General features: G+C 34.4%; 1 protein-coding gene across 2 annotated transcripts; it reads right to left on the minus strand.

Annotated features, from left to right (window-relative positions):
- Positions 1-1,043: 1,043 nt before the first annotated feature.
- Positions 1,044-20,097, minus strand: AMY2A (amylase, alpha 2A (pancreatic)). 2 transcript variants are annotated; one of them, XM_006830898.1, is made up of 11 exons: positions 20,085-20,097; positions 11,808-12,021; positions 11,320-11,466; positions 10,230-10,427; positions 7,700-7,930; positions 6,854-6,987; positions 5,978-6,100; positions 5,784-5,883; positions 2,885-3,003; positions 2,629-2,754; positions 1,044-1,266 (listed from the first exon to the last, which is right to left on the minus strand). In XM_006830898.1, the coding sequence occupies exons 2-11, from the start codon at positions 11,973-11,975 to the stop codon at positions 1,077-1,079; spliced, it is 1,536 nt and encodes a 511-aa protein (XP_006830961.1). In that variant the 5' UTR covers positions 11,976-12,021; positions 20,085-20,097; the 3' UTR covers positions 1,044-1,076. The 2 variants fall into 2 exon arrangements, with proteins under 2 accessions (XP_006830961.1, XP_006830960.1); XM_006830897.1 differs by lacking the exon at positions 20,085-20,097 and having other exon boundaries at positions 11,808-12,208.
- Between the last annotated feature and the right edge of the window lie 566 nt (positions 20,098-20,663).

Raw genomic sequence — 20,663 nt, forward strand, 5'->3', positions numbered from 1 at the left:
AAGGCAGTGATCTAAGAACAAAATCCTCAGAAAGACTGAAAAAAAAAAAAAGGTATAATTAATACAAGTGAAGAGATGACCTTTAATGGAATGGGTGCATTTTGTGCATTTTAATAGGAGGAAGAATAAAATGATAGGGAAGAACAAGATGATAGATAGATTTGTAGATGGAAAAGAGAGTTTCTGAAGATAGCCTGCATTTTTCATTTTAGCATGAGTAAAACAACTGAGAGTTATCAGAAAACTTAGGAGAAAGCTTAACTAACTCCACAATTAAAGCCAGAATGAAGAAGAATAAGTAGCTACATGATTAGGGAGGATTCTTGGTGTGGAGCTGTGGGATAAGCATTGGACTGTGAACCACAAAGTTGAAGGTTCAAACCCACCAGCTGGTCCGTGGAAACCATGTATAGGGTTGCTATGATTCAGAACCAACTCCACAGCACTTAACACCAGTGAGTAAGGTGTATGTGCTGCAATGAAAGCACTAAATAAGCATCTATATTAGCAGTTAAGAGAAGGAACAAAAAACACTACAATAGTATTAAGTCAAGCCATTATAATAGAAAAGAGTCTAAAGAAGACAAGATTTCTGAGAGACAAATATATTTTAAAATTGAGATTCTATAATTAGGTTTCTTTTTATTTTTTAACTTTGCTGACTACAAAAGTGCTTTCATATTGTCAAATGCTATGACTTTTCATGGGGATCATCATAATAATAAACTTGTTGGACACATTCTACAGAAGAATTACAGACAGGTGTGCATTAAAGATACAGGTCTGGGCAAATAGTATTAATGACAATAAACATATTTGTTAAGATGCCTTTCTGAGTGCTTAGAAATTTAACTGACCATTAGGTCAATGAGTCTTCCAACTCATAACAAACTGTTATTTGAAGTTACCTTATTATTATAAAATTTTAGGTGACTGGATATGCTTTTCTGAGTTTTTCAAGTTGATTATTTACTATATCTTTAACTAAAATGGAAATAATGAATTAGGAGAATTAAGTCTGTAGATTAAAAGACATACACAGGTATTCTTTTCAGTAGATATATTTAATTTGAGCTTTATAGTTTAGATTCAGCATGAATTGCAATAAATGGATCCTCAGCTGAGTTACTAATGGAAAAATAAGCATTCCCATCTCCAGAAACATGAATTTTAATTCCTGTGCAATTGTCACCAACTTTATCTCCAGAGATGACATCACAATATGTGCCAGCAGGAAGACCGGTTTGCAAAGTTAAAGATAATGGCCTGTAAAATAAAATTTAAGATATAAATTGAATTCATCACTATTAAATGCAAGAACACAGACTACCTTTACAACAAAGAAACAGCTGAAGTTTGTACCAGACTACTCTAAGGAATGAAAGTACCAGTGAGAAAAAAAAAAATCCATCAGAAATACTGCTCTAGTAGATGTAAATAGATTTATCAGGACAAAAAAAAAAAAATGTATAACTGATCAGGACAGAAAAAAATTGTATTAATTCATTAGTATAGTGAGTTATTACCATAAGATTAAGATTGAAGAGTATTAGGGAAATTTTCAGGGAGTTGCAACATTTAAGTAAAATTATTGTTTGGTAAACAAGAATACTTTAAATTTGTCCTCATCTAAACTTAAAAAGCAGTCCTGTTGTGGCACTGTGGGTTAATGCACCGGACTGCAAAATCAGTTTAAACTACATGGTCGACGGTTCAAGCTCACCAGCTGCTCCTTGGAAACCCTATACAGAGTCGCTATGGGTCGGAACCACCTCAATTGCACATAACAACAGCAACAAACTTAGAAAGGAGACCTGGTGTTGCGCTGTATATGAGTCAGAAGCAACTTCATGGCACTTAGCATCGACAACAACAATAAACAATTAAATACTGATTCCTCCCAAGAATTTCGATTTGATTATTTTTTCAGAAATCTCTTCTTTTCTTTTCTTTTTTAGCCAGAATGTTCTTTAGAGTCCAGGATAGCAAAACTTTTTCTTTCTTACTTCAAACATGTTCTCAGAAGGGCCCAGTCCCTGGAAAAAGGCATCACGTTTGGTAGAGTAGAGGGTAAAAGAGATGGATTAACACAATGACTGTGAGACTGACACAGGCCCAGGCTGTGCTTCATTCTGTTGTTCACATTGAGTCACATTGAGCCCAACGGTACCTAGCAACAACATTAATGACTTTGGGTATTTTGTGTAGGATGCATGTGTGTGCATATGCATGTGCACTGTATGCCCATGTATAATGTAAGGGTACACAAAATGAAGTTAACTAATAATAGAAAGTCCTTATAAATAGGACACCAAGAGAATAAGGGTCTTCATCACACTTAAGATTCTTTTTTCTGATTGCTAATTTTCTTAATCTACTGATTGAAAGGATTTTTCAGGATCCAGAAAAGAAAGGAGGAAGAGAAAAAATCTAAACCAAGAAAATAGTTATTGCTGTTGTTAAGCTGTTCAGTTGGTTCTGACTCAGGGTGACCCCTGTATAGCTTTCCAGGAGAAGTTGGTGAACTCGAACTGCCCACCTTACAGTTAGCAGTCCAGTGCTTATTCCACACCAGGAATCTAAGAACATAATAGTATAAACTATTGTTCTAAATTTTTATCTACTTACCAATCATCATTGTTAAAAACAATGAATCCTCTGTTTCCCCTTCCAAAAGCCACTTGGTTGTTTCCATTATCCCACCAGTTTGAAAAAGGCTGGCCATCAACTACATTACGGAAAATAACCATGTTCCTTAAAAATAAACAAATAAATAAATAAATAAATAAATAAATAAATAAATAAATAAATAAAATAATGAATAATTGTAAATAAAGATGAACAAAGTCCATTGTAGGCAATAGCTCTTAATAAATATCCCCACCTTATTTGACGCCATCGGTGTTCACAGACCCAGTCGTTGCCACAAGTAGTATCTGGATTAATTGTAACTCTTTTAATTACTCCATCACTATTTGGTGGCCCAATCCAATCATTAATGTCCTTAATATGTGAAGAAGAAAAGAAGCTCAGATTCTGAACACTATATACAGTTGCCTCTTGCTTTTCAGTACACCAAATCTAATCTTTCCTGATTTTTTTTTTTTTTTTTTTGTCTATGCAGTGCCTATATTTACAATCTAATTCCTTGAGTGTTTTTGCAGCCTTTTACCAAGTCCTCTTTCCAGTCTTGTATTCTCCAGGATTGTACATCAAATAGGGATAAGATTTTTCTATCCTTTCATTTTCTTTCCAAGAAATTGCAATGGCTTATCAGCATCACTATAAGCAATACTATGCCACTGAAAATGCAAAAACTTTAGTGCCAGAAAACCAGGATTAAAAGATAGGCACTATTATAAATGAAAAACGTTAACCAATATGCCTGATTTTTCTGAGCTTAAGTTTCTTCATCTGTAAATGGATATATTATTGATTGCTATAGCAAATGATATAACTTATTATAAAAAGTACTTTGAATTTGATAATCGACAAACAAATATTAGCTTTATTCTTCCTTTTGAAAAAAAGTTCTAATTATTCCACCATAATTTTATTTACTAAATTAACCATGTTTTAAATGTTACCTTTTTCTGATTCAGACTTTTAAAGAAAATTGCAGGGGGCCAAAAAACACAAAAAAGTCTAGGTGGGTCTTTAGTGTGGAAATCATATCATAATATGAATACTAGTTAAAACTAAGTATTATTATTAGCAGGGAGAAGTCTTGGAAACTTAAATTCCAACAAATATTTGAAGGAAAGTTATGAAGTAAAAAAGAAACAAGTGCTGTCTATGACTCCTAAGGTCATAAATAATACCTTATTTTATGAAGTTGATTCAATATAAAGATATGCCTTCTAAATATCGAAGCTATACAAAGTAGTGATCTTCTCAAATAGAAAAGAATCTAGAAGAAATTAATAAAAAATCTTCCTGGTTTGTAATGAAGAAGCTTTTCTGCTTGAAGTACAAAATTGTTCAATGATGCTACTTCTGAAAATTTCAGTTTAAAATTAAAATCTTGCCTCAGAATTCCAAATGCCATTAAAATCTTATATATCAATTCCTTTTTAAAAACACTAGTCAGATTCATGTCTTTACCATACCCCAAGTATTTTTTCTAATTCTTATATTTCCTGCAATGTTCTGCAAATTTCTCTTAATATATAAGTATACAACTCCCTTTATTATACAACAAACTTTCCATATTTAACTTCGGCCTCCACTGCTGTCTTTGCTTTGCACTACAAAGAACTTTTCAAAAAATATTCAGCAAATATTCTTGTTGCTTTTACTATTGGCAGGCACAAGTCTAAGTTCTTTACAAATGTTAACTTGCATAACTCTCGTATCTACCCTATGAAATACATACCTATGAAAAAGTATATGTTTATTTGGTGTATTTTCTCTTATTTTTAAGAATTTGGGGAAGAGGAGATATAGATGTCATAATTCTGAAATAGCTTACATATGCTTTGATAACAGAAACCATGAATTTTTATTCTTTTATATCCACAATATCCACTATATTGCTTAAATCAGAGTCTTGAATCAAGTTTATACTTAATAAGTATTCCATGTACTGTGAGCAAGTACAAATTGTTAGACTTTTGCTTATGGATGCAGTTGCTCAAAAATCCAGTATAATGAAAAGATTCTTCACATCAAAGAATCAACTTTTTTTGTACTGGGTTGACAGGATGAGAAATTTAGACATTTGCTATCAAAAATGGTGGGGGGGGGGCGCTATAAAGGCATGAAGTGTTTGGTTTACAAGCTTCTGTAAGTGTACTTAGTTTCAGAATGAATAGGGTAAGGTAGAATTCCCAATGAATAGTTTCCCTCTTTTCCATATGATTCTGGTGAAAGGAATGGGGGATGGTGATGGTGATAGGATTTTATGACTCATACGTGAGTAATTGTTAGCAGGATTAATTGTGATTGTCACAACTGTAATTGTAGAAGATGTGTAAGTAGTTAATTTTTCATTTCAGGAACAGACAATCCTAGGACCATCAAAAAGGAAGAGCATGAGTGGAGCATGAGACTGGCAACAGAAGAGACGGTGGCAGAGGCAGTGGCATGAAGAGACAGAGCAGTTGCAGGCTCTAGGCCCGTGGACTAAGTAAGACTTTGTGCCTGCGGGCGGGAGGCTGACTTTCAGAATATGCCCTTTGGACATTTAAATGATTGTATATTTTTTGTTTTGTATGTGTACATCAAATATGTTTGCCTTGTTCATTTGTGAAATATAAGATGTAAATGGGGAGCATGGAAGGGACTGTAACCAAGGCAATGTAACAATACACGATAGGATGAATGTACAGCTAATGTTCTCCCATGTAAACTATCACATAATTCAATAAAACATTAAAAAAAAAAAAAAAGATGTAAATGGGGAGCCACAGGGAAGACCTAACCTAATTGTTGTTCCAGGAAAGGGATTGTAATCCTTGAGATGAAACAAAGTGTATAAATTGTTGATGTAAAGCTGATGATCTTGTCTGTAAATCTTCACTCAATTAATAATAAAAAGTTAAAAATAAATAAACAAATATCTCATGGTGTGTAGGATAAGCACTGGTCTGCAAACCACAAGGTCTGCAGTTCAAACCCACCATGGAAACTCTGTACAGGGTCTCTATGGGTTAGAATCGACACAACAGCACGTAACAACAACAACATAAATAAGTAAGTAGTGAATGTAATAGCATCATGTTAAACAAAAAATTCCTTCCCTTTCTCGAAAAGAAGGTATTTTGGATAACTCAAAAACTTACTCTTCCATTCTCAAAATATCTTGGCCAACGGAAGCTTGACATTACTCGAGTAACTCCATAGGGATGAGCAAGCATAAATCCAACTCCCATTTTATACAGTCTGAAAATTACAAAATGATGTTATCATAGAAGAGGATTATAATTTTTAATTTTTCATTAAAAGATAGACAAAGAGTGGGAATTTTTGTTCCTACCTAGGGTCCCAGAATGTAAGAATAGATGCTCCTCCAGCTCCATGTCCTCGCTGATTGTCATGATTATCCACAAAGACAAGTGCTCTGTCAGAAGGCATGAAACCCCAGCCTTCTCCCCAGTTCCTATTTTGATAAAAAAAATAACAGAATAACTGTGTATCTCTCTTTTGCATAGCCATCCTCACATTAAATTCTCTCTCCAATTAAATAGCTATTCTGTTGTTAGGGTTGTATGTTATACATAAACTACATAGGTACATATATAAGGATTATCTTCAAATGCATTTATATGTATGTATGGGTTTGTTGTATTCCACATTAAAAATATAAGATTTTGTTACAGAAATGTTCTTTTTAGGAATTCAATATATTGTAGTTTAGATGGATTTAAAAGGATCAACATCCATACCACATTATAAAGAATGGAAAACTAAGTTAAAATAAGGTTTCAATACTGTATTCTTGTATACATTTTAATATTTCAGATTAATTGATGTATATAAAAATGTTATAGCATGGCCCTCCTTAAGATGGCAAGATCATTTTAATAATAACTTGACCATACTAGAGTACATAGAAATATTAGCCAAGCCTCATCTAATCATACCATATGCACTAACCCACTGCCATTGAATCTATTCATAGCAACCCTGTATCTCTAGGTTATCTTTTGAGTTTCTAGACATACCTTTTTGTGATTAATTAGCACAATAGCAATGGTCCAATGGAGTTTGGGGATTTATAATACTTACTACCATGTTTGAATCCTAGACACTTGTCTAAATTAAACAAAGGTTCTAAGAAGATAACTCATACTGAGAAAATACATCTAATAGTCCTGTGAAATAATTCAAATAAAAATCATGTTATATGTACTTTAAGTAAGCCATCTTCTCTCCATTCCACTTGCGCAGAACTGTGCCCAGTTTTGCACCATACTTGAATTCTGTCACACGACCATTTCCAAAGTATTCACTGCTTTTAATTGGCTCTCCACCCAAGTCAATTACCTAGTAGAAATATAGAAAACAGAATATTATTTTTCATAAGAACTGCAAAGCATTCGATCCAGCAAATTAACACATAGGAAATAGTTTCAAGTACTTAGATTTATGAAATGTTCAAAATAGTTTTCCTTATTTCAAAATGTTTATTTATTAACTAGAGTGTATGCTACAGTACTTAAAAAAAAAAAAAAAAAATCTATGAAAACAAGTTGGGCCTATTGTCATAACCAACTCAACAGCACTTAACAGCAACATCAACATTATCTGTCTAGCAGCATTTCCAAGTGCTTGATAAATATTAACTCATTTAATTCTGCAAAGAAAACTAAGACATAACAATTATCATTAGCTCCTTTCGTCATATGAAAAATTGTTTCACAGAAAGGTTAATCAATTTGCCCAAATGCTTCAGGCTCTGATAGCTTAGCTCCAGATAACAACTATATTATTCTCAACCTTCCATATGACCTCTGGAGAAATGGTAAATTAAACAGTAAAATTTTCAGCATAAATAAATTACCTGCACTTTCAAATAACTTATGATAAAGAATTAGCTATACTGTCTTTTAATAAAAGGAGGTAAAAAAATTAAAAATTTAAATCTCTGTTTATATAAATGACTTAGCCACTAGCCTACACACATATTTAATAAAATCTGCCATTTATTTTCTAATGAAATAAATTATTTTATATGCACATATATGTATTGATGTACCTCCTGATAAACGAAAGGTTTACTTCCTTCAGGGAACCAGCTTGTGTTTAGATTATGCAATTTATCCAAAATTGCCTTCATGTCTCCAGGCCACATGTGCTTGGAAGCATCAATTCTGAATCCTGCCACACCAATGTCAATGAGGTGGTTCAGATATTCAGCAACCTTGGAACGAACATAGTCTTTTTCCAGTGCAAGATCAAGAAGACCAACCAGACGACAGTCTCTGACCTGTTAATGTAAAAACGTTGTGATTGATACATTTAAAAAATCACTTTTTATCTGATATGCCATCATTTATTCATCAAACCACAAGGTCAGTGGTTCAAACCAAACAACAGGTCCTCAGAAACTCTGTGCAGGGTCATTTAAGAACTACACATATTTCTGAAGTCTTGGTGTGGTGCTGTAGGATAAATGCAGCACCTCAAGGTTGGTTTGAACTGCAAGGTTGGTGATGCAAATTCACCAGTCACTCCTTGGAAACCCTGTACTGATTCACTATGGGTTGGAACTGACTCAATGGTACTTAACAAACAACAACACAGATATTTCTAGAGTGTCTTCTTTGCATTAGGCATGGAAGCATTGGCCTCCTAGTATAGACATAACTTTGAATTGTTGTGTACCATATAAATGAAGAATGTTGCAAACAAGTGGATCAGCTTTTTAATTGGCTGGAATTATTCTTAGTTCTCTGAATTTCCTTCTTGTTTTCTTTCTTTTCTAAGTCTGTTAGACCTGGAATCTGTCTGTTCTCCTAGAAAATCTAAATCTATCTAAAACAAAACTTAATAAACTATAGGTATTTGGTTAAGAACACTTAGTTATGTCTTGGAGTCCTGGAGTGGCGTTACAGGATAAGCACAAGAATGCTAACCTCAAGGTCAGCAGGTAAAACCCCAAAACGCTCCTCAGAAACCCTATACAGGATTATTATGAGTCAGAACTGACTCAACAGCACTTAAGTACAACAAGTTATACCTTGTCTTGGAAACCTGCCCAATCGACTCAATGGCACTTAACAACAAGTCATGACTTAAAGTGCAGTCAGAATGTCCCTTAGAAGTGAGATTGGCAAGACTTTGTCTCTTGTACTTTGGACATATTATCAGGAAGGACCAGTCCCTGAAGAAGAGCATCATGCTTGGAAAAATGGAGGGTCAGTGAAAAAGAGGAAAATTCCAACAAGATGGATTGGCAAAGTGGCAACAACAATGGGCTCAAACATAACAATTGAGAGGATGGTGCAGGACCAGGTAATGTTTTGTTCTGTTGTGCAGAAGGTCACTATGAGTTGGAACCAACTTGGTACCTAAAAACAACGGTTATGCATGCAGAATCTGTTCATAATCCAAGAGGCAGTCATTCAAAGAGAACAAAGGGATACAGGTGTTTAAAAGTAGGAAACAGGTGTTTCAGGATTGCATCTTTTCACCATCCTTTTTCAGTCTGTATGCTGAGCAAATTTCAGTTGTGGTGTAGGAGAATATTGAAAGTACCATGGACTGCCAGAAGACAAACAAGTCTGTTAGAAGAGGTACAGGCAGAATGTTACTTAGAAGCAAGACTTCTCTCATACTTTGGACATATTAATAGGAATGGGTTAAAAGTAGGAAAAAGGTGTTACAGGGTTGTATGTGTTCACCATACTTATTCAATCTGTATGCTGAGCCGATAATTCAAGACACTGTCTGACAAAAAGAGGAACACAGCATCAGGGTTAGAGGGTGACATTAAGAACATGCAATATGCAAGTGGCACAACCTTGATTGCTGAAGGTTAAAAGGACTTGAAGTACTTACTGAAGATCAAAGACAATAGCCTTTAATATGGATTACACCACAACGCAAAGGAAAACACAGTCTCACAGCCATAAAAATAAACAAAATAATAATGAATGGAGAAAAGAATGAAGTTGTCAGGAACTTAATTTTACTTAACTCCACAACCAATGCCCATAAGCAGCAATAAAGAAATCAAAGGATCTATTGCATTGGGCAAATCTGTGGCAAAAGATCTGTTAAGGATGTTAAAATGCAAAGATGCCACTTTGAGGACTAAGGTGCACCTGACCTTAGGCACCTATATGCATTCAAAAGGTGGAGACTAAATAAGGAAAAGACCAAAGAAAAGCTGGTGCTTTTGAATGGAATTAGTCAACAATAATGAATATATCATGGATGTTCAGAAGGAACTAATCAGCCTTGGAAGGTATAGCCAGAATGCTCCTTAGAAGCAAGACTTTTGCTCACGTACTTTGGACACGTTAGAAGGAGGGACCTGGAGTGCATGCTTGGTAAAGTACAAGGTTAGTGAAAAAGAGGCAGACCTTCAATGAGATGGCTGGAGAAAATGGCTGCAAAAATGAGCTCAAACCTGGCAACAAGACTGGCCCGTGTTTTGTTCGGTTGTTCATAGAGTTACTACGAGCTAGAACTGACTCTGGTACCTAACAACAATACGATAATTAAAGATATAGGCAATTCTTTATTCAAATTGCTTTTTTTTTTTTCCCCCCAGAAATTACCTGGTAAGGATCATTATAGTTCTCAATGTCTCCACTTCCAGTTCTACATTTACCATCATTAAAATCCCATCCAGAGAATGGAACTGATGGAAAATCCCTTTTTCCAGGGTTGAAGTAGGTTCCACAAGTACTGCTCGTTCCTGCACTCACACCATTTCCACACATGTGATTAATTACAGCATCCACATAAATACGGACCTGAAATGCAAAGTTCCCATTTCAGTTTGACTTAGAAAGAGGTAGAAATAAAACATTGCTGATTAAAATTTCCAGCATATAAATAAAATCCCAAAATGATTCTTTGTTGTTTTTTAATTTATGTTCCTTAGAGAGCAAAGGTCAAGTGTGAAAAGAATATAAACTGAAGACTTACATGTTTTCCAGCTGCTTTGGTAAATATTTACAAATATGATAAACTAAAAGCACCAGAAGCTTCCATAACTATGAAAAGATTTAATGAACTTTTTTGGGAAATTAGTATCAGTTGAGACGGGAAAGATTATGATATTTTGAAATTTCACTGGTCACCCTTAGAAAGAAGCAGCCAACCTCTTTTCTCTACTTAGCATTTGAAGAAGGAAAGGTAAACATTAGTCTTTCATATGTTCCTCAGCAAAAATAGAAAATAGTCATTTATCATTATATGGGGGAAAAGATTAATTAATTTTGGGTGGATACAAAAGTCAAGTAAAAGTGACAGTATATACAAGAAAGCTTCCAAAATTTCACGGAAAAATTCCATTAACTTTCAGCTTCATTGTTCAACTTTTTGGAATGTGCAATTTCTAATAGAAAAGTGTTGCCAAGAAATGTTTGTAATTGTAAGGATTAAAAGTTTTATTTTGCTCTGTGTGTACATTCAGCTTTAAATTTCAGCTTACATCTTCTTTAACAGATATATGGCACATATGAAAATATTTACAAATATGGAACATGATGTAATTATAAATGTTTGTTTATGGCTAAAACGTGAAGTGAACTTTTAAAGAGAATTAACTATGGGAAACTTTCTGCTTAAGTGGAACAAAGAGCAAGAAAGAGAAATTATTTTCCTAAATAATATTTTTTAAGAAAACTATAATTCACTTACACCAACATTGTTACATCTGGTCACCATATTTCTGAAGTCATCTTCATTTCCAGATCTCGTACATAACTTGTAGCTAATTGGTTGGTATCTTTCCCACCAAGGTCTTGAAGGATTATTAATTATAACATTTTCATTGGGTGGAGAGATCTATGAATAAAATAATCTTAATGAGAATGAAATTATGGCATAATTTATATCATTGCATGTGTTGAAATGAATAAATAGTCTAAAGCATCTGCAATTACATTTCTTTACAAACTTGAAAATATTAACAACGCATTGGAAATGTCTTGGTAAAGAAAGATCATATCAACACCAAAACATAAAGTTGCTAATAATACTGAAATTTTTTTTCTTTTTCAGAAAACTGTCTCATTCAGAGTACTTACGTGTGAAATAGAGTTGTCTCAACTTCACAGATTCAGTTTAAAGCCACATTTACTGTAAGCACTGTAAATTCTATAATGAATACAATAAACAATATTCACCTGAACTCCTCCAAATCCATTGGGAGCTAAGTATCGCTCACATTCAAGAGCAATATCATCCCAGCGCCACTCAAACAGATGGACAATAGATGTTCTTCCTGGTTTGGTATGTGGGGCATACTGAGCCCAGCAGAATCCGATGACTGAGAGTAATAGAAAGAACTTCATTTTGCTTTGAAGCCAGCAATGTTCTTTTCAGCAACTATTTATATTCCTGTAAGAAGTGTAGTTTACAAAGTAAATGTTAACATGAATAAATACTTAATAAATAAATAACATGAGTAGAAACTGTTGATTCATAATCTGTAAAGAATTATCAATAACAATATTAACAGGTGAAGAACAGCCATAAAATCTCCCAGGGAAACATTCTAAATGACCTTTCAGAACTTAATGTTTTTCCTATTGAGGGAATATTAGCTTTTTCAAGCATCTGGCATTGTATATATGCAAACAGTCTTCATTCATGTGTTATTTAATTAGGATTAGATCTTGTTTCTGAGGTCCTTCCTTAACAGAAGTTAATATTTTCACAGTGAAAATATTGCCTTAAATATTTATTTGAAGATATTTGTAATGCTTCAATGTAGTTTTTTACTTCCCAAAAAATTTTAGTGACTTACAATCTGCATTTAGACTTAAGTTATTTAGAAATTGAATGCCTATCAATTGGAAAAACAGAATACCCCCATCCTCCTTTCAACAAATGCAATGTTTAATGACTACAACAATAGGTTTTTCCTTCCACAAACAAATATCTTTTGAACCTGATAAAACACCAAAGAGAGTAATTTGCATGCCTTTCCTTTTCATGTAAACTAAATCTCTTTCCAAAGAGAATAATAGCACAAGTGGGCAAAGTGTAATTCATCCATTCAACAAGTACTGAATGTACTTTTTGCAAGCACTGTGAATGATATTCAAGATGCAAAGAGGGAGGTTACATTATTTATTACATGATGAATAAAGATAATAGCAATAATAAATCCAAACTAAATTCGCTATTATCCAGTCTGTTCAGACTCAAAGCAATCCTATAGGACATTAGGTTTCTCAGGCTGTAAATCTTTATGGAAGCAGATTGCCTAATCATTCTCCTGCAGAGTGACTGGAGGCTTTGAACCTCCAACCTATGGGTTATCATCCTAATGCTTAACACAGTGTACCACCAGGACTTACTTCTTTAATAATAACAATTATTGTTGTTGTTGTTGTTGTTAAGTGCCTTCGAGTCGGAGCCGACCCATAGCGACCCTGTACAGGGTTTCCGAGGGTGTAAATCCTTACGGGAGTAGAAAGCCTCATCTTTCTCCCGCAGAGCAGCTGGTAGTTTCGAACCACTGACCTTAAGGTTCACAGCCCGATTCGTAACCACTACGCTAATAGCAATAATAAATTAATTTGAGATAGCAATGAGAAATAGTATGAAATGATAGGATAATAAAATCAAAAGTGACTTCTCTGTCAGTATATTTTAGACTGAAGAGTTAGGAAAGGCCACTCCAAGGAGGTGATTTTCAGTAGTTATTTGAAGGATTAGGAAAAGCTCACCATTTTAAGATCAGAGAAAGAGCAATCTAGAGGAAGAAAACAGCAAAAGTTGAAGTGCAAAGTAAGAAAAAGTGTAGAGTATTTAAGGAACAGACACACACAGTTTAGCTAAAGTACAAATGAGTAGGAGAGGCAAAATGAGATGAGTAAGGCCAGAGAAATAGGCCTTGTAGAGCATAAAGAAAAAGAGACGTTGAGGCTGTAAGAATGGAAGATGACATACTCTGATATTCTTAAAAAGAAAATCACTCTTGATGCTCTGAAGAATTAGACTATAGGAGTACAAGAGTAGAGGTAAGGAGATTTGTTAGAAGATTTGTTTAGGAGGCCTGGTGTGACGCTGGGGGATAAGTACTAGACTGCTAACCACAAGGTGGGTAGTTCAAACCCACTAGTAACTCCTTGGAAACCCTATATAAGGCTGTATTTATCAACAACAACAACTAGCAAAGAGGCAAGTTGCCTGAAGTAGATCAGACCACAGATGTAATATGATTCAGATGTAGAGATGTAATAGATTTTCAAAGAGATTAGAGCTGAGGAATAAGAAAACAGAGAGAAATTAAACATAGATTTTTGATAGTGAGCTCATTTATTAAAATGAGGAAGTACAACAGGCTTTGGGAAGGGGTTTCAGGAGTACTATAAAACCCCCAAACCAAAGCTAATGCCACAGGGGTTGATTTCTTAGTCATAGTGATCCTCAGAGTTTTTGAGAGTAAATCTTTACAGAAGCAGGCAGCCTCATGTTTCTCCCATGGAGCATTTGAACCTTTATAGTTAGACTAGGATCGGGCAGTGTTTCATTCTGTTGTACATAGGGTCGCTATGAGTTGGTACTGGCTCAATGGCACCTAACAACAACATGTCCATCCTTCTGGATCAAGTTTCTTGAAGGTAGACTTTAAATATAATATCCACAGAACCTAGAAAAATGACAGACATAATGGCTGATGTGCTCTATAAATGGCTGCCACATACAAACTCAAAGTGCCAGGTATTGTGGAAGAGAGTGGCATAACATGGTTTATGTTCTTAATGATTATTTATAAACAAATGAACAATCCGCCAAAAATTATGTAATACACTCCACTCTTTTTACACGTCAAATAATTAAGGCCCAGAGAACTTGAATAAATTAACTATTAAAGTTCCTACATTAAGTAAGGAAGCCAGAATTTAATAATAAATATAACTATGAGTTGCTGTTCATAATATTATATCAGTGTTTCTGACAGAACTCTAGAATGTGAGTCAAAATATAGTAATCATTAGAAATGTTTCACTACTAAGCATTTGATGTGTTATAAAAAATAAAATATACTCTGTCTTTCTAAGACAGTATAAAATATAAAAAAGGAAAATGATTAATAATTTTATATCAATTACATATCAATTATGAGATGGTAATACTTTGGAGTACATTGAAGTACATAAAATTTTTTATTAAGACTAAATCTCCCTATATTTTTTTTCACTTATTTCTAAAGATGTTAGATGCTCTGGTGTGCACTGGACTGCAAGGTCGGTGGTTCAAACTCACCAGCTGCTCCTTGGAACACCTATACAAGATCTCTGAGTCTGAACCGACTCCATGGCACATAACAACAACAAGAAGAGATATTAACTCACAAATGGAACACATCCACACAAAAATAAATTAACAATAATAAAAGAAAGTATATGACACCTATCTTAAGGGGACTCTGCAATGTGAAGTTTGAGAGGAAAAATGCTAATGCCATTACCACTAATAATACAATATAGAGGCAGTCCTGGTCTAAGAAAGCTAATTTGGAGACAAACTAAATTTGAAGCAACACTTTTAAACCATAATGGAATATGAAAGCAATAAAAACATGATAATTATTAAGGAAAACAGAGAGATTTGAAAGTTTTCAACAAACAACAAGAGTTACAGAAGTGATGCACAAAATATTTAACAACCAATCTATTTAACAACCAAAATATTTAACAACCAAGACACTGACCAATCAGAACAGATGTCATCCAACAGCAATTTGTATATGTAGGTAAATGCACATTAGTTGCATTATCAGCCCTGGAAAGCTGATTGCTTGAAAGTTGAAAAGGTACTAAGTCAAATGTCAACTATGAAGTCACAAATTAGAGTAGTGCGAATCAACATGTATATGTAAATGGGAGTAATAAGACAGAAAGAGTTCTGGTAGCATAGTGGTTACAAATGAGGCTGCAAACCTTAAGGTCAGCAGTTCAAAACTGCCAGCTGTTTCACGGGAGAAAGATGGGGCTTTCTGCTCCTGTAAAAATGTACAGCCTTGGAAACCCTGTACAGGGTTGCTATGAGTCATAATTGACTCCACAGCACATAACCACCACCTCCACCACCAATAACAGGGAGCAAACAAAGGAGATTCCTTCAAGTAAAAAGATGAGCTTTGTTACCATGTTGTTGTCAAGCGCTGTTGAGTTAGCTCCAACTCATAGTGATGTTGTATAGGGATTCCAAGGAATGGCTAGTGAGTTTGAACTGCCCACCCTGAAGTTCAAACTAACCTTGTGATCCAGCACATTATCTTTCAGTGCCACACAATTTAAAAATTAAAAATTAAAAAAACAAAAACATAGCTGTCAATTTGGACTCATAGTAACCCAATGGAATACAGTAGAACTGCCCAAGAACTTCCAAGCATGGAAACCTTTACAGAAGCAGGGGTGGGTTGAACTACCAACCTTTCTATAAACAACCAAGGGCTTACCACAAAAAGGTCTCCATAAACATATAGGAAGGAAAATTTGCAAGGAGGAAGAGAAACTAACTGGATGTGAATGAGTATTAGAAAGGGAATAGAGATAATGGATATGGATAATGAAAGACTGAAAGTGATAAAGAGTTAAGAGAGAGGAGAGACATAATCAGAATTTGATATTTACCTCACCTTTTGAAATGTAGTGGGTAAGTACATGACCTTAGGAGCTAGAAAAACATAATATAATCCTGACCTTGCCATTTATCAGCTTTACAAACATGGCAAATAAAGTAACTTTTCTAAAATTTATTTATCCATGAAGTAGAAATGTAATATTTACCTCAAAGAGTTGTTATCACAATTAAATGAAATGATGCAAATAAAGTTGCTATCTCAGTACATGGACACAGCAAAAGATTAATATATTTGGTTTCTAAAATATTGCTTGTTGTTGTTAAGTACTGTCCAGTGAGTTCAGATTCATAGGTTTTCCAGGTTGTAAATCTTTGTAGAAACAAAAAGGCACATCATTTTCCCAGAAAACACCTGGTGAGCTTCAACTGCCAACTTAGTGTTTACCCTACAGAGCCACAGCACTCCCAGAATGCTATTATTGTTGTATTTTATTTGAATGCTGGTACTGAAAACTCATGTTTTCTTCCCACCCTCACCCTATTATGCCTTGAATATTCTGTCCATTCTACTTTTGAACTTATAACATTTTCCACTTCTCAGAAGCATTTTCACAATGCGTGTTCCTCTCCAGAGGAACACAGATGAAGATGAGAAGAACTGGTAATATTTTCCACTCTTCTTTCCTTCCTCCCTTTCTTACTCTCCTTAAGACTTCTAGAAGACTACATGCTGCTTCTATTTTTTAAAAAAATCAGTGTTTTTCTCTACGCATCATAAAATGTGGAATAACTTGCAGACATAATTTGAGAAATTTTATTAAGTAAAGAATTACAACATAGGTGGAGATACATAAACATGGAATAATGCCAGGCATTGTCGTCCATTTTCTCATTTAACATTAGCTCTTAGCTCAAATAACCATTCTAAAAAGACATAAGCCCCATTGTTGTTGTTGTTGTTGTTGAGTGCCATGAGTTGTAACAATCCTGTATAGGGTTTCCAAATCTTTGCAGGAACAGAAAGCCTCATGTTTCTCCCACAGAGCAGCTGATGGATTCAAACAGCAGACATTGAAGTTTGTAGTTCAGTGCTTATCCTATGGTGCCAATGTGCCCCCATAGGAGAAATATCAAAATAATTAAAGTATTTTCATATTTTGTGCAGTAAAATCTGCAAACAAATCCTTGATATGTCTGGCATCAAAAAATAAATTAAAAGCAATAATTTGAAATAGTTGTTTTATATCTACTTTCTTGAATAGGTATCAGATATAAAAATGCTTCTCTTAAGAGAAGCTTTTAATATCACCATCAATGCTTTGTTGCTAATATGTTATATTTCCTGGATTGCCCAACAGAAAGGAAAATCCCTTTCATTGCAGAGCTCTAATGGCTGTGGGTTAATGCGCTGGACTGCAAGGTCGGTTTGAACCCACAAGGTCATCGGTTCAAGATCCCAGCCACTCCTCGGAAACTCTATACAGAACTGCTATGAACTGGAATCAACTCAAAGGCACTTAACAGCAACAACAATAATAGTTATTGTAATATGCCCAATGAGTGTCTTGAAAATCCTTTAAAATATTAAATAGAACATTTGATAATACCTTAACAGTAAAGCAATATTCTTTGAGGATATGAATATATAAATAGAAGCATTATCAAAATTTTTAATGAAATGAAACTTCAAGGTCATAATTATGCATGCTATTTGATCGCTTACATTTATCTCTAAGTATTGTAACTTTTATTTTCAATTTTCCAAGTTTCTCATTTTCCAGAATTTTGGGTAGAATACTATAGGACTTGGTGGTTGACTGAAAATATTATGATTCTCTGAATTTTACATTGAATTATGCATAATTGTCTTAAAACAGTACACTCTCACCCTCCATTTACACCACACCACACCCCTACCAGGAAAAAAAAATACAGGAAGAAAAAAATCTGAAGTTCAATTCAGGATAATTCATGTGTGAAGGTTAGAGGAAAAAAAGCCATCAATAATTGAACTTTCATACCAGATTTCTGAAATCAAAGAAACATTTTGAGCCAAGATTCAGACACACTTCAAACATTAATAGTACAATTTGTGCTTCCAGACACTTGAGTAATCAACAAACCTAAAATAGATTGTGAAACTTAGAACTGTATCCAATCATCTGACATAATTTTTTTTTAAAGAAGGAGCTTTTAGATACTAAAAAACATTAAAATCACTTACCACATCAACTTCTTTAAATAAGCAACCTCTCAAGCTATTAGAAAAACCAAAAATCTTACAGTTGCGATTTTGCTTCTCTTCAGTTGGAGAAAGAAATATTGGATTTAAGACTTTAGAGATTTTTCTCCTCTTCCTTTCAATATATGCTCCACAGTGCTATTCCGACTCTCTGAATATGCTTTGTACAGACAGTCACAACTGAGCCCCACAGTGCAACCAGATTGGCCACTATCACTCTTGTTTCCTGAGCAAACCACAGTCTCCCCGCCTCTGCTCAATGTGCTGCCTCGCACCATTTCAAATTACACCGGGCCTCTTCAGCTGTTTGCTTTCTCTTTGTGTTCGTTTCTCTCCGCAATTTCCCAATCTCATCTAATCATTTTTAAAACCTTGTATATCAACACATAGGAAAAGATCTTTTGTTAAATAGAGTAGAAGACACAGATTCACATGTGATGTGTTAATTTGTGTTTACATAAAGTGAAACTAGAATGATAAACGAAGTCTCCAAACCAGAAAACTCTCATTTCAAATCCCAAATTTGCCATCTACTTTGTAGTCTTGTGTAGCTCTGTAGGATAAGCACTGGACTGCTAACTGCAAGGTTGATGGTTCAAACCTACCAGCCACTCCTCAGAAACACTATATAGGGTCCTTATGAGTTGGTACTGATTTGTCTGCACTCAGCAAGTACAACATGTAAACCACAGGGAAAAAAACGTTGATTCTGTAGATTTCTTTAGGTGCTTATTTAGATGATAAGAATTGGGATACTGTTGATAAAAATGATAATAAAATACAGCTAATAAATAGATGTATTAAGTGTTATTGTTTGTCATTTCCATGCATTGTCACTTTTATTATTTACACAAGTACACACAGATATTATCAATAGGAATTAGGATTATCCTTATTTTTAAAACAAGGAAACATTAAGTAATATAATTTGTCTCTGGTCACCGAGCTAGTAAATATTAAAACTGAAATTTAAAACCAAGATGCCTAACTCCACTATGAGCTCTTAGTCACTACTCAGTTTTGTTTGCCTCACAAATAAGAATATTTTATGTGAAAAGATTCTGGAACCTGGAAAGTTCGCTTTAGTTCATATGACTATATTTAGACAATTATTGAAGAATTAAGAGTTGGTTTTCTAATTTCACTCCAAAGGAAATTAGTTTTTCTAGTAAAGTTTATATTCTTGATCCCATATTCACCCACATAATGTATTATTGTTGTTGTTATATACCGTGGAGTCGGTTCCGACTCATAGTGACCCTGTACAGGGTTTCCGAGGCTGTAAATCTTTACAGGAGCAGAAAGCCTCATCTTTCTCCCACAAAACAGCTGGTAGATTCGAACTGCTGACCTTGTGGTTCACAGCCCGATTCGTAACCACTACGCTACCAGAGCTCCTTACAATATATTATTAGTCATAGTATTTGGTGCTCCTTTCTGCAATCAATTATACACTTTTGTCATATGAAATTCAGGAGTTTCATGTCATTTATCTTGGCAACTAAATAAATGCAAAAAGAATTAATGCATTTTACTTTGACAAATGTTACGTGATGTGTCACAATGATGTATCTGTGACTAATTGAGAAGTGCCTAACATGAAGAGTGTCTTGTTGACCTGGGATGAATGAAAAATAAACTCAATTATTTTAAGCCTTGCTGTTTTGCTTGTTTGTTTGCTTTGATTTGTTATTGCAGCGTAGCCTAATCTACCCTGATTTAAGCCACCACTAAATGTCCTTAATCTTTTTGATTCATAAAACATTCTATATGATTTTCCTTCCCCGCACAGATTGGAGGAAATTACAGGGAAGGATAAAGCATAGGATCAGAGAATATTTACATTGTGAATATTGGAACACACTAGCCCAATAGTTTCTACACTTTATGTTCTAAATAACAAGTAAAATATCTAAAAATTATATTACAAGCTATTTTAATGTGAAAAGTAATTAAATTTAACTTTATGCAAAAATTTACCATGAATTACTATTGTTGCGTTCTGTCAAGTCGATTCCCACTCATAGCAAATCTGTATATGGTTGCCAAGAGAATGACACCAAAGCTCCTGCCATGAATGGATACTCTTTACTTATTTATTTTGGCAGGGGGAGGGGTGTCAATCCAGATATTTTATTGATGTGGAAAACAAGATCCAAGAATGCATTTACATTAAACAAACAACAACTTACAAGTA

The sequence above is a fragment of the Chrysochloris asiatica genome, unplaced genomic scaffold (assembly GCF_000296735.1).
Source record: "Chrysochloris asiatica unplaced genomic scaffold, ChrAsi1.0 scaffold00002, whole genome shotgun sequence".
NCBI lineage: Eukaryota > Metazoa > Chordata > Mammalia > Afrosoricida > Chrysochloridae > Chrysochloris > Chrysochloris asiatica.

Bases quoted from the DNA above. Each gene is read 5' to 3' on its own strand.
- AMY2A (XM_006830898.1), bottom strand. From the start codon at position 11,975: ATGAAGTTCTTTCTATTACTCTCAGTCATCGGATTCTGCTGGGCTCAG. The intron at 3,004-5,783 runs GTAAGTTTTTGA...TCACATATTAAG, and splicing joins GATATTTTGAGAATGGAAGA to GACATTAATGATTGGATTGG. The intron at 2,755-2,884 runs GTGGGGATATTT...TTTATTTTTAAG, and splicing joins CACCGATGGCGTCAAATAAG to GAACATGGTTATTTTCCGTA.